We start from the raw sequence: 14,234 nt of genomic DNA, 5'->3' as shown, positions 1-14,234 counted from the left end.
TTCATGAGAGCTAAAGGTGCCAGGAGACATTACTTACCAATTTAAATAGTGAAACATAGATTCGTGAAATCAAAATTTTGCTCGCAAAATGTCACTCTTAGGATAAGAGCTTAGAGGACGTGGGTTACTACGGCGCCAGGACACACGCGAAAAAAAAGAGGACGTGTACTTGGGGGTGCGGAGTCCGGATGTGTATGAAACCGGGTTTGGGAATCATTGCAAAGTGATGTGGCAAAGCAGTGGCGGAAACCCTAAGACGTGCTGGGCCGTGTGTGTGAGACGTGTGTGTGTGTGTGAGAGAGAGTGTGTGAGTGAGTAAGACGCTTGCCTGGCTGCTGGCGATGGCTGTGTTCCAGTTGGCGTGACAAGAGTGCCCACCTTGCTAGCGATCCCGTCCCGCCCCCCTTGCTCCTCTTCTCCCTGCAGCCTCTGCTTGAGGGTTTCCAGTGTTCTGACGATCTAGGGTTTCGTCTGTTACCATGTTGCCGCATTAGAGTTGCTTCCTCTTCCTTCCGTCCGATTAGGATTCTTTCTGTCGCTCCATGTGCTTCCGGATTAGGGTTGAGGGTTTCCAGTGTTCTGACGATCTAGGGTTTCGTCTGTTACCATGTTGCCGCATTAGGGTTGCTTCCTCTTCCTTCCGTCCGATTAGGATTCTTTCTGTCGCTCCATGTGCTTCCGGATTAGGGTTTTTTTCACTGCATAGCGTTTGTGTGCCGCTCAATTAGTGCTCATGGCATTGGTTTCATCTTCAAATCTGCTGCCCTTTTTGATTTTCGTGTGAATTTTTCTGCGTCGGGTGTGACACTTTGCAAGGTATGCCCTTTGCTTCGCCACAGGCACACTGTTTTTTTGTTGCAGAATTTTTTGCACAGCTATGCATGTGCACGAGTGTGTGTGTGTGAGTGAGAGAGAGAAAGGCCCGGAGGGCTTATGAGACCAAATAGGTAGTACAGTGTCTCCATGATTAATACTGAACCATGGCAAAAAAAGAAGAAGTAAAAAACTAGCTCCAGTAGCTTGCACAATGACATTGATCCTTCAGAATAGCATCTCCCTTGTGATGGCAGCTCGCATGTTGTCGAAGGATATCCTGGATCTACAGCTTTTGAGCACGCTAAGCGAATGAGCTAGAAAGATAAGTATGCCATAGGACTAGTAGCTAGTGTAGTCCAGCTATAGAATCACTGGCAAAGATCTATCATGTCAGCATCTTACCAAACACGCCAGTGATGTATGTAGCAGAAACGGTCATCTAGGCATATCATAAGTGTTAGCTCGTGTTGATGCTTGGAGAGACAAAACCTCTTAGGTCTGCGGGTAGAGAGAGAGAGAGAGAGGGAGAGAGAGAGCCTGATTTTCCGAGTTTTGCATGTCAGATATGGGCTCTGGAGACATGGGAACACCAACAAAGACTACCAAGACGTCTACCCCACAAGTGAGTAGACCCCAATATATTTCATCAGAACAATGCATTGGAATTTCCTATGAAACCTTCACTGGCATTAGTGGCCTTGGAGTACTACCATTCACTTTCTTTGAGCTTGTGATCAGGAGCAAACCCTTGCTACCACATCAACCATGTCATACCCGGAGTGGGTGGCAGCTTTTCAGGTTCGTCTATGCATCAATTCTTGCAAAGCTGATGAGCATGAAATTTTGAACACTAAATGGGGAAAATCTTATGCTGGTTGCCTAGGCTTCTTGGATCTAGACTTCATGAACTGATGGTTCGTATTCTACTGTTAAATTTTGGAATATGTGTGTGTGTGTCTGTGAGATTTCACAAGGCCCATGCCTGCAAATATGCCTAGATTTACACTTTTTGATAGAATTCATTACATTCACATATACATGTGCACATTTTGCACTTCATAGTATTGAATAGTGCTTTCTCTAATGTTACAGGCATATTACGGTACAGGAATGTCGACATTGCCACCTCCAGGTTATTTCCCTTCTACAATTGGCTCTGGGCCCCAGCCTCACCCATACATGTGGGGTGCCCAGGTTGGACTCTTAGGATGCCTTTTTTGTTGGTTTTCTTCTTTTTTTTTGTTTGGGGGAAGGCGCTTAGACTTACATGATGCTTATCTGATTTGATTGGATTGCTTTGCATGAGAAGCCTTTGATGCCATCTTATGGAACACCACCTCCATATGCAGCCGTGTATCCCCATGGAGGAATCTATGCCCATCCTCCCATGACACCAGTGAGTAATTGCACTTCTAGTTATTTTCCTGTAATGAGATCAGTGACTTGAGCCTGAATTAAGCAACTCATGGTACATTCCTCATGACTTAGATACAGCATATTGAGGGGTGCATGCTCAACTTTGGACTTACACGGGCTTTTAGACTAGGGGCAGACGGGTTTTTGTGGAAACGTTTCTTTAGCTTTTGACAGTCATGTTATTTGCAGGTTGCTGCCTCCATGGGTGTAGATGCAGAGGGAAAGTCTACTGACGAGTTAACAAAGAAAACTGGGAAGCGGTCTAAAGGGAGCTTGGGAAGCCTTGGGATGCTCACGAGTGATACGGGCAAGGCAAATGCTGCATCAATGAATGGGGTCCTCTCACACAGGTTGGTTAGGAAACACTGCTATGGTGTGAAACGTAGGGGAATTCGATTTTGTTGTCAAATGTTTGAAATGGCCTGCTTGACTATTTACTTCTTTTCATATTGGATGTTTGGTAGTGGGGATAGTGGGAGTGAAGGATCAACAGACGGGAGTGAAGAGAACTCTCAAGATGTAAGGCTTACTTGACAAGGTCACATTCTTGTCTCTGTCTAGCTATTCAAGAGTCAATCTTGACAAGGTGCTTTTCATGCTAGGGCTCACAGGAAGTCCGTAAAAGCAGCTTCGATCAAGCCACTTCTGAAGGTATTTTAGTTGGATTCAAGCTATACTTTACTTGAGCACAGTCAGTTTGATGGGTGCTCGATGGCTCTATAGTTGTGGGCAACTCTCTTGCGAGACTTGAGCGTTTGTCCTCTCTATTTGGCTGGCTTTTTTTGCAGCCCTGAATTCTCATGTGGTACACTCAACCCCTTATGGAAGTGCACAAGATGTAAATCATCTAATGGGAAATCATAATGTAGCTGCTATGCCAATCTCTATTGGTGGGAAACAGGTGGTAGGTGCTGGGCCCCTCACTAATCTCAACATCGGCATGGATTACTGGAGTGGAGGGACACCTGGTGTGTTTGCTGGTAGTCGAGATAAACGGGATTCAGTAGCAGCAACAACGGCTTTGATTCCATCTGCCAATGTAGTTCCTGGAGAACACTGGTTGCAGGTCTCTCTCTCTCTCTCTCTCACACACACACACACACACACACACACACATGTAATGGTGGATGGTAATTTTTTGTTTTTGTGGATAATGAAGGATGAGAGAGAACTGAAGCGACAACAAAGGAAACAGTCCAATAGGGAATCTGCAAGAAGATCCAGGTTGAGAAAGCAGGTATGTTTCTGTTGTCATTCTTGGGAAGAATGGCAGGAAATTTGAAAGAGGAGGAAAACAAAGAGCCAGTAGGGCCTTGGCCAAAAAGGTGTTCTTATGAGGATGGTATAATGATAATTTGAGGGTTTTTTCTTGCAGGCAGAATGCGAGGAACTTGCCACAAAAGTGCAGGCTCTTACATCAGAGAATGCGTCTCTACAGGAGGAACTCAATCGCATGACGGAAGAATGCAAAAAGCTTTCTGCAGAGAATAGTTCACTTATGGTTAGAGATTTTTCAGCTTTCTTGTCAAGTGAAGGTTCTGTTTACATTTTGCAGTATTTTAATTGCAGTGTGCTTGCAGGATCAGTTGCACTTGCCAAGGTCTGAGGGATTCAATGGGGACTTGGAGAAGATTAACACCAATCTCTCCAAGCCAGACATTTTAGGTGAAGCCTTACAGCTGGACCATGATTCCCTATGAAGGGATGTTAGAGAAGCTTACCAGGCTCTTAACCAAACTGGGTTTGATAAGGATCATGGTGGGTTAGTTTTTAGCTCTTTCAGATTGGGCTTGAGTTTAAAATGTTGCCATTTGTTTTTCTCTGCTATGATGGCCAAGGTAATTACTAAACTTACAGGCTTAGCCTTTTGCTCAATGTTATACCAACACACTAACTCCACTTGTATAACCCGAGGCTGGGGTAATTAGGACCCCATGGAGGACTCTTAAGGCAGACCCCACATTTACATGCTTGTGTTGTAATTTAGAGGATAGAAATGAGTGCTTTTGGAGGCGGATGACATGACCCCTGCTGTATTGAGATATGGAGACACAAACTTTCCTGTATGCTGTAGAGCAGCTTAATGTACACTAGAGCTGTCTTTTGGTTTTGAATTCTTCTTTGTTTCTTCTCTTGGTTTGCCTCTCCCAGCCTTAGCCAAAGCCGCTATTTATGATTATGATGCAGTGGTGGCTTACAGGATTGCATAATGGAGTTGATAGTTACATAGTCTTGTGGGTTGACTACCATGAGTATATAACATGCACGTTCCTAAAAGGTGAATTTGGGCATGTTCCTGGATTCATCTAGGTATATATATATACATCTTGTAGTAGATGGTGGCTGCCTGTGTCCAGAAACGCCTTTGGCTATGGATCTCGATTTACAGGCAAGCCACAGGATTTAAGCTGCTATGGATGCTGCAGTTGGCTGGGCCGGTATGCCAAGCTTTGTGCTGACAGGAGTTAACATGGCAGTCTTTTTATGGCCACTGTGCATTGGATGGGGGGAAGAGGACCCATTGTGGCCAGAAAGAAAGGTTGGATGGGGGGAAGAGGACCCATTGTGGCCAGAAAGAAAGGTTGGACTGGAACTTCCGTTCGTGGGCCGGCTGGGGTGCCTGGATTCTCCTGAACCCTGATGAGGAAGGGACATGTCCTCAAATGTGACTATGTGGTGCCCATGAAAGTATTTGAGTATTCGTAATATGCTATTTGTTATCTTAAATTGGGACCCTCATTGAGGCCAAATATAAGGTCTTCATACTTGGCCCATCTCTCTTTTGGTACCTTCTCTAAGGTGAAGATTATCAGCTTGAAGAAGCGACCATGATTGGATAGGGCACTTTGTAGTATCGTCAATAAAGTTCTTTATTTTTACCCACGTTTCTATCAAGGTGAGTGGTTTAGGTCCTTCCAAATATGTAAAATTATAGAAGGGTCTTGCCTTCTTGAGCTGTAAGAACTTTTTTGAGAATCACCTTCTTCGGATGGGCATGTGTACATGGGGTTTGTTCTGACGTCCCTCTTGGATGACAGTGTAGATGTCTCCTAGACCTTTGGGTCTTTAAGATATGGCTTTCATTATTATTGTTTTGTATGCCCATAGTGGTGTAGGTCCTTCTAAATATGTAAAATTATAGAAGGGTCTTGCCTTCTTGAGCTGTAAGAACTTTTTTGAGAATCACCTTCTTCAGATGGGCATGTATACATGGGGTTTGTTCTAACGTCCCTCTTGGGATGACAGTGTAGATGTCTCCTAGACCTTTGGGTCTTTAAGATATGGCTTTCATCATTATTGTTTTGTATGCCCATAGTGGTCTTTTGGTTTGCAGTCCCAGGGATCAAGGTACTCTCAACTGCCTCTTACTATATTCCTGTTGAGAGGAGAGGGGTCCTGTGGGTGTGTCAGCTACTCTTGTTGAGGAGTGGGGGTGTGATTTCTCTTGAGCTGCTTAAGAAGACATGATTTCGTCATTGGTCTTCTGTTTCTTAGTTGGGTGTTCAAGTCAAGAGCTTACCTTAGCCTTGATGAGGCATGTGTTGTTGGGTCTTGCCTTGAAGATGCTAAATGTAACTTCCCATTTTGCGTGCACTAGCTTGTCATTCTCACTCCATTATCACACTGCAATGCTCCTTGCCCCAAAGACGTGAAGGATGAGCTCTCTATGCCTTTGTTAACCCATGACGGACATTGAGACATACTATGTTTTACGTCATTAATTTAAATATTCTGAGTCATGGACCGGGCTTGTCGGCACCATATGTTAAGGATAAAGGGATTGGGTGATCGTCGATGAGAGGCGCACCTTGAATATCAGTAGGATAAGGGTTAGGATCGGTCGGCCATGTATGGACGCCCAAGTGTGAACGGCCAAGTCACCTATAAGAGTCATATGTAACCCTAAAATCCTCATTCTCATGTGTTGTGAATACAAGAGTGCTCTTGCCTTATCTCCTTGGTTTCCTTCTCCTGCGTGTGAGAGAGAGAGAGAGAGAGAGTGAGAGAGCGATCGAGCACTGTGTAGCGGCACGACGGCGGAGAGGCGGCAGAGCGGCGAGCGACGGCGTCTCCTTCACTGCTGCGACGCGGAAATCTTTCACGGCGGCGGTTAGAGCGGTGAGTGACACACCCTTTGCATTCTGTTTGAGCTTCCTTCCCTGGTTGTATGCTTGCAGCCATTCGTGGCTCGCATACGGTGTTCGGCAAGTCCCCGGCTACGACCTGTGCGGCAAAAGCGCACATTTTTGGCGCCGCTGCCGGGGAGTTGCCCTGCACCAAGCTCCAGTTTGTAGCTCGGCTGTTGCGTGAAGTTTAATCTACACTGCAGGAAAGCGACTGTGTGTTTGTTGTTGAGGTGTTTCTGTGTTCTGCAATCTGTCTTCTGCATTTCTGTTTCTTTTGTTATTTTTTTGCTCCTCGTGTGGACGTGCGATCTGTTATCTGGTTATCTGAGTGCGGGGGGGATTTCTGAATCCCCAGATCTGTGCTGTGTGCGAACCGCGCCGCGGCCAAGGCTGAACCCTAAAGAAACCCTAGAAAACTTATCTAAAAAAAAACAGAAAATAAAAATAAAAAAAATATAAAAAAAATAACTTTTAATTTTAAAGAAAGAACCAAACGTGTGGAGAGGAAAGATTTTCTAATTGGAGAAATTTTTTTTGAAAAGAAAGAACTCCAAACGACCCACGACCCGGCCTCGGTCTCGGTCTCGGTCTTTTGATATATATATATAGGAGAGTGAGTCTCCATAGCTTTCTTTCAAGTGAGAGCTTATGGGAAGTTGTGCCCTATATGTAGCCCACTCTCCAAGGAGTAAAGTGAGCATGTGGGATAAAGCCCTCACCCTTTCCTCCACAAGCAAATAGGCTTTTGCCCCTTCCCCCATAGGGAAACGGACTGTTTTGAGGACCACAGGAGCTTTGGATAGGCGAACACGGTGCTGTAAAGCACACTAGGACCCTTTGAACGATACGCTCGTTTCGAGCTATCACACGCTCTAGTCCAAGTTTGACCGTAAGTAAGGGGGTCAAAAACGAGTTAAAAACAATCTAAAAACAATCTAAAAATAAGTAAAAACGGGGTGCGAAACACCTAAGAAACCACTTGTGTGAGTTTCAAGGGTAGTTACCAACGCACGTAGGGTACCCACGTCACATGCATCTACGTTCTGGTCGGGTGCTAGAGCCTGAACCACTAGAAAGCGTTTCAGTCTACGCAGGCTCACACCATCCCTCCACGTTGGCATCTTGGCCTTCGGCTGGAACCCAAGGGAGTGCAACCCAAGATCCACGAATAGTGGATAGTGACTCATTCTCTGACTCAGAAGCCATGGAAGGGCACCCTACCAAGAACCCTGAGGAGACAAGCATATCAAGCGGCTGCTCTTGCCACAAGAGGGCAAAACCTTAATACCATGGCAAGGAGACCACCTCTTCAATGCTACGAGTGTGGTGGACCGCATCGTGTAGCAGAGTGCCCTAATAGGCTACAGAAGATCGCTACTCATATGCAACCAAATCAAGGGAGCACATCAGGAATGCCGGTACTTACATGTAATCGTTGTGGCATAGATCATTTGATCGCTCAATGTCCACATAATCCTAATGCACCCAAGATTACGCCATTGAATTTGGTTGAGGTCACCAACCAAGCACGAGGAACCACGCTCGTTGTACCCGCGAATGCAGTTACACGGTCAATGCTTCAAAATCAAAACTACATTCTTGAAGAGAGGGATACTGCATCAATCGCTCAGGCAAAGAAAAAGAAAACACGGCGGAAGAGATCGCTTAATGCCACGAGCTCCAAGCCTAGTTCAAAGACTAACATAGGGACAGGAGACGACCCCGTGTATATGAATGATCCTGAAGATGATTTCGATTCAATAGAAACCATGGGGACCAAAGCCACTACCTTAAGGGAAGAACCCACTCGGGAGCTCAATGAAGGAGAATCAAGCGAGTACATAAATAAGGGAAAACAGAAGGAAACTTCCTCGGCCCCACAACCAAGTCAGTTAATGCCCTCTCGACCACCTAAATTGACTGAGACTCCCCAAGACAAGCCATGTGGGCCAAAAATCCTCAAGAAAAAGATTGGAACTTACTCCACATGGTTACATTTTTGATGAGTTTATGTGGATGGAAAAATGAAAAGGAAATATCTGACAATGATGAATGGACGAATGAAACTCAGGGCACTACTGAGGTTGACTTTATTTGTTTGGATGATGCGGATAGAGGCTTAGCCTTAGGGCTAGAGCCAGGACTCTACAACATCCTCTTACCGTATCCTCAGTAGTAGTGTGGTGACTGGTAAGTAGGTTAATGTTTTCAAGTTTTTTCTAGTTTAGATTCCTTAAACTAGTCTTGAAATTTTCACACTGATGTGCCTCTCGAGGTATAGTGCTTGTTAGTTGATTGTACAGGTTAAAAAGTTTGAGGTGGGTTCGCTTTCAAGTCCTGAGACTGTCGCAACGTTCATCAAAATATATCTACATCAAATTGCAAGCTGTCTCGTCAAATCAAGGAGATCTCCAATTACAGGTGTAATTCTTCCATACCCACTCTCTTTCGTTTTTACTGTTCAATTAATTGCATAAACTATAATGCATGACCACATGGAAATTGTCAATGTACTACTTAGTTTTTGAAGTTGCTTGCATGCTAGTGTAAATCATTAATGAGCTTAACTTTATTGGAAATATTCCTAGGCAGCATGACGTCTTTAGTTAACCTTGGAATACGATTGTCTTAGGTCTAGGGTCAAACCATCTTAATGTTTGACACCTGGCCATGTGTGTGTTGACCTCTAGGACATAGCTATTACCCCTTTGTCGAAAGGATGCAAGACAAATTATAGTTCAGGAGCGAAGATCAAAAGAAATAGATTAAAAAAAAAGCCTACAATAAATGGCAATACAAGTCTATGATGTGCTTTAATGTTGGCCTATCGCCTTATTGATACTTGGTAGGCGAGGAGTATTCTACTCCAGACCGATGCCTTGGTTGGTAGGGGGTAGCCTTGCCTAAAGTGAGCTAATAGATTCCTGGATAATGCCTTGTGTTAAACATGGTACCAGGATCGATGTTAGTTTTGCCTTAGGAAGGTCGCCATTGTGTGTAAAATTGTCACGTGCAAAAAAAAAGGCAAAAAGCTCCTGTAACTCTGATGTTTCTTGTTTCCCTAGGCTTGTGGTATTAACTTGTTCTTAGAGTAGACACAGTGTGGTCATGTGTTTATTTATTAAGCTTGGTTATTTTCCTTGACTTAGGTCAGTTATAAACCTTGATTAACCTTTGACACCTTGCCTACTCTTGATTTACTTTCAATAATTTTAAACTCCTGTTAATTTGCTACACTAGCTCATTCATGTGACCCTTAAACTAAGTTCTCTTAGCAACATCCATTGTGGTCTAACATGCTTGAATTTATACACTTTATATCTTTTGAATTCCAGCATACCTTCACTCTACTTCCCTGTTTTGCAGACGGTCTACCACAACAACTCTCTCAAGCTTACCATACCATAGCTTCCGAGGACGGAATCTACATCAGGAAGGGAGGCATGTTAACCCATGACGGACATTGAGACATACTATGTTTTACGTTATTAATTTAAATATTCTGAGTCATGGGCCGGGCTTGTCGGCACCATATTTGTTAAGGATAAAGGGATTGGGTGATCGCTGATGAGAGGCGCACCTTGAATATCAGTAGGATAAGGGTTAGGATCGGCCGGCCATGTATGGGCGCCCAAGTGTGAACGGCCAAGTCACCTATAAGAGTCATATGTAACCCTAAAATCCTCATTCTCATGTGTTGTGAATATAAGAGTGCTCTTGCCTTATCTCCTTGGTTTCCTTCTCCTGCGTTTGAGAGAGAGAGAGAGAGAGAGAGAGAGAGAGAGTGAGAGCGATCGAGCACTGTGTAGCGGAGAGGCGGTAGAGCGGCGAGCGACGGCGTCTCCTTCTTCACTGCTGCGACGTGGGAATCTTTCACGGCAGCGGTTAGAGCGGTGAGTGACACACCCTTTGCATTCTGTTTGAGCTTCCTTCCCTGGTTGTATGCTTGCAGTCATTCGTGGCTCGCATACGGTGTCCGGCAAGTCCCCAGCTACGACCTGTGTGGCAAAAACGTACAGCCTTGATGGAGACAACAAGAGATCTTTCTTTATAGTGATTCTCTCTCATAAAAGGCGGGGGAAGAAGAAGAAGAGGCCAATAGCATGTAAGCAAACAACATGTACACTAAGTTCGTAGACTAAGAGCATGGTAAGGTTTCTTTATATGTTTTAGCGCCGTCTGCACTGTCTTATAAAAGATAAGTGCCTATTCGCGCGAGTATTATAAAAGATAAGTGTCCATTCATGCGGGTACGATGGAAAAGCGCCTTACAGCAGTAAGTTAGGCGAGAGAAACCATGTTGACCTATAAAGTAGTTAACATACCTCCCTTCCTAATATTGTTCTCGCGTCACCCAAGTCAGTGGTGAAGTAGCTACCGGGGTAGAAGGTGTGGATGGCCCAAGATACGCCATAGATTTGGTGGCCGAGGTTAAGTGGTATAGTTTGCAAGCGAGACTGATTCACCGCCGCTAGATACAGGGCAAAGTGATGGGAATTTTTAGATAGCCTTGATGGCAGGCAACTTGTCGAGGAGGCAGTACGGAAAGTGATAGGCAATATAGAGGTGCTTCAAGCCAGGCCTTGGTGGGTTGTGGAAGTGGCATGGACTCTTCAAGCTTAGGTAGTGGGTAGAAGAGGTTTGCACCTTGTGATTTGGAAGAATAGGTGCTAGGATCACATGGAATGATTGGCATGGGAAGATAGAGGTCCAGGACATCTTAGCGTGTGGTGACTGGGTATTATGCTTGGATCTCATAGCATGATGCCTAGAGATTGGGCTTTTACATGATGAATACATTAGCCAGGGGGAGAGGTTTTATTGGGGTTGGTGTCGAAGGAAAGGATACATACATAAGGGCTTGGTGAGGGGACCTACAGGGTTAGGGGTTTCTTTAGGCGATGGGTCGTACCATGGGCTAGGCTTTTGCCTACCATGTTTTCTCCATTCAGAGAAGGTTATCGTTGGACGAGGTTAGTTGCAGGCGCATGTGTTTGTGTGTGCCGCCGTGAGATTCAAGAAGTGAAAACAAATTGTGATGTCCATAGTGAAATATGAAAGTGACATGCATAGGCACGGGCGGAAGGTGTGCCCATGTGTGTACACTTCTCTAACACGAAGACTTCTCTAACTCTCTTTGATTTCTTTGACATTTGCATGATAGCCCTTTTCGTGGGGAGTCAAGATTATTACTTTGTTTAAGGCATGTTGGTGTGCAAAGGCATGCTCAATAGATATAATAGAGCTTGGCTCGAGGGATTTGGCATTGTTGAGTACTTGGGATAGGGGCAGTGTGGGTTAAATGGGTGGCATGGTCGAAGACGAGGCTCACGAAAGGTTCCTACTGATTTGGAGAAGGTCTAGGCGATGGGTTGTACCATGGGCCAGGCTTGTGCCTGCCATGGGTCCCCATCTAGAAATATACGTGGACCACTGTTTTGTGATGCTGAGGCTCAATGCAAGTTCATAAAAGAACAGTGCCTATGTGTCTATTACATGTAGAGCTCATGGATATTGTAGATGGCGTGCATGGGCATTGGGCAAAGGGTGGGCCCATGTAGAAGCTTCTTTCGGTGTAAACTCCAACACTCTACTTTCTTCAACACTGATTCATCTACTTACTTCAACTCCTATACATATGGTTTGAGATAGGAAATTGGTGGCTGATGTGTAACGAGACTAGCCAATAAGGTGGGAGGGATAATATTGGGTTATCCATGAGAAGGCAAGAATTTAGGACACCTAGGCTGGCATAAGCATTGGTTAGCTATGAACTATGAGTGGCTTTCTAGACATGGCTAAAGAGATCCGGGTGCTTCTTGAGCTTCTTTTTTGAGAGTTGATGGTTCTTCGACCCGTTTTCATGAAGCATGGTAATGTCAGCATAAAGAAACCTATAAGGGTCTAGTTGTAAGTGGAAGCTAAATTTGATTTGATGGTAGTAGGATTTTCTTTTGGGTTTACAGTTGGTTTGGTGATTGGGCTATTCGGGCGATGTACCTGTAAAAACAATCCGAGCTTATGTGGAAGCCAAAATAAGCTGTAAAAGGAGGGTGAAGGGTTAGTTTGTACTTATCGATTTGTTAGAAAACGTGGATGTCGGGGTTGCATTGATTGTCACTTTCCATAGCCCGGATGGATGTTGTCTCATGCCGGTTGCTTCCTATGCTGTCGATGGTGGTGTTACCTTGTTGGCTAGCATCAGGGTCTGTGCATTGCCCATGGTTGTGCCGAATTAAGGCTAGTGTGCCAACATTCGAGTCTTCTTACTGGGGGCTCATGAGAGATGCAAGTGGCTTTGAGGACATTGGTTGTTGGCATTGTCATGGCCGTGTTGACGCTAGCAGGGCGGATGTATCAGTCTTTGAAGTTGTAGGATGGTGTATGGCCGGGTGCTGGCAGCGTGGTTGGGATGCTGGGATGAAGGTGGTGGTGTAGAGGCTAGGGAGCCTTGTTGTGGAGCCGATAACTTGCTAGGCCCGACAGTGACAGAGCGAGTGTCAGATACTCCTTTCTAGTGATACCAAAAGACATGACGAGGAGGAGACACAAATGTACCAAATTAGAGCACGCATAGAGACATTGGAGCCTCAAAGAGTTTTCATATTGACATAAATGAATAGCTGCCACTAGACGCCCTCAGACGATGATACATAGAACATATCAAGACCCAAATTACCGCCATCTATGCAACACCCCACCTGGACACACTCCCTCCTTCAAGACAAAGGCCATTTTGAATCTAAGGACGATCCATGAGTTTGGATTCCACAATCACTCAACAAAGTTTGAGATGCCACAGCACGCATCCCTCGAGCAGAGCGCGTTTGCAGATTATGCCAGACGGGGGTAGAGACAGAGGAGCATTTTGTTTGCTAGTGTGGTGCTTTGCAGGAGATCAAGAGAGATCGGACCAAAGACAGCTAGGCAGACTACTACTAGCACTACAGAGACACACGGAGATCTTACTTCAGACACCCGCACATCATAGCGGAGGAAGACAGTCCCAGTTGATTGACTTCTTCCAGAGATTGGCACCAGTAGCCCAGCCACACACATTGGGAGAGGCCGGGGTTTATGTTGGTGAAGAGGATTGGGAGGTTGGTCTCTTTCTGGTCCTACATAGGCATTATCTCATGACAATGATCAATCAATAATCGGGAAAAGTTAAGAAAATATCACCTTCTCTATTCACACACACACACACACACTCACTCTTCATTTTTGTACATAAAATATGATAGCCATGTAAAACCATATGTGATTGCATTTAACAATTTAACACATTAGAAGGAAATAGATCTGTCTCTAAGCTTGCTTACTCTCGAGACTTTCCTACTCTCACACACATACACATACACATACACATACACATGCATTTATCTCTAAGCTTTCTTGCTCTTGAGACTTTCTTGCTTTCACACACATACACACATACACATGCATGCACATAAAAGAAAAAAAAGCAAGTAAACCCCACAAGAGATGTTAGTTAATGGGTTAAATTATTAGGCAAAACCATAGATCTAGCCCTCTCTTTGTCAGACACACATATGTGCTCGGTTCCTCTTATCTTGCTCTCAATCACCAATGGCATGTGCTTACCCTGTTGACATCCGGAAAGAGTACATCATTAGTGAATAAGGTGCAAGGTCTTCGTGTACACAATCCCAAGACAACCCAACATTGCAACATGCTATAGAGGAAAAGCATTATCTCATGACAATGATCAATCAATAATCGGAAAAAGTTAAGAAAATATCACGCTCTCTATTCACACACACACACACTCACTCACTCTTCCTTTTTGTACATAAAATATGATAGCCATGGAAAATCATATGTGATTGCATTTAACAATTTAACACATTAGAA

The 14,234-nt window shown here is 44.6% G+C and overlaps 1 protein-coding gene and 1 long non-coding RNA gene across 12 annotated transcripts; both read left to right on the top strand.

Annotated features, from left to right (window-relative positions):
• Nucleotides 1-253: 253 nt before the first annotated feature.
• Nucleotides 254-4,346, top strand: LOC147614488 (bZIP transcription factor 1-A-like). 11 transcript variants are annotated; one of them, XM_086781040.1, is made up of 13 exons: nt 254-816; nt 1,380-1,438; nt 1,555-1,614; nt 1,909-2,010; nt 2,126-2,212; nt 2,422-2,582; nt 2,697-2,751; nt 2,844-2,883; nt 3,021-3,034; nt 3,134-3,298; nt 3,392-3,469; nt 3,608-3,733; nt 3,813-4,346. In XM_086781040.1, the coding sequence occupies exons 2-13, from the start codon at nt 1,382-1,384 to the stop codon at nt 3,930-3,932; spliced, it is 1,065 nt and encodes a 354-aa protein (XP_086637166.1). In that variant the 5' UTR covers nt 254-816; nt 1,380-1,381; the 3' UTR covers nt 3,933-4,346. The 11 variants fall into 11 exon arrangements, with proteins under 11 accessions (XP_086637166.1, XP_086637165.1, XP_086637164.1 ...); XM_086781039.1 differs by having other exon boundaries at nt 3,021-3,037; XM_086781038.1 differs by having other exon boundaries at nt 2,835-2,883.
• A 289-nt stretch (nt 4,347-4,635) lies between these two features.
• Nucleotides 4,636-4,936, top strand: LOC147614487 (uncharacterized). Its single transcript, XR_015263133.1, has 2 exons — nt 4,636-4,771; nt 4,814-4,936. It is a non-coding gene; the product is annotated as an uncharacterized LOC147614487 (long non-coding RNA).
• Nucleotides 4,937-14,234: the final 9,298 nt, after the last annotated feature.

Source organism: Cibotium barometz, chromosome 42 (genome assembly GCF_041138505.1).
Source record: "Cibotium barometz isolate CiBa-2024 chromosome 42, ASM4113850v1, whole genome shotgun sequence".
Lineage (NCBI taxonomy): Eukaryota > Viridiplantae > Streptophyta > Polypodiopsida > Cyatheales > Cibotiaceae > Cibotium > Cibotium barometz.
The sequence above is the reverse complement of the archived record's forward strand: the minus strand, read 5'-3'. Positions and strand labels throughout refer to the sequence as shown.

What these genes read in the sequence shown, in the direction of transcription:
- LOC147614488 (XM_086781033.1), top strand. Translation starts at nt 1,382, where the DNA reads ATGGGCTCTGGAGACATGGGAACACCAACAAAGACTACCAAGACGTCT. An exon ending in AGTGGGTGGCAGCTTTTCAG is followed by an intron (nt 1,615 to 1,908) that starts GTTCGTCTATGC and finishes CTAATGTTACAG; the next exon opens with GCATATTACGGTACAGGAAT. An exon ending in CGATCAAGCCACTTCTGAAG is followed by an intron (nt 2,884 to 3,020) that starts GTATTTTAGTTG and finishes CTTTTTTTGCAG; the next exon opens with CCCTGAATTCTCATGTGGTA.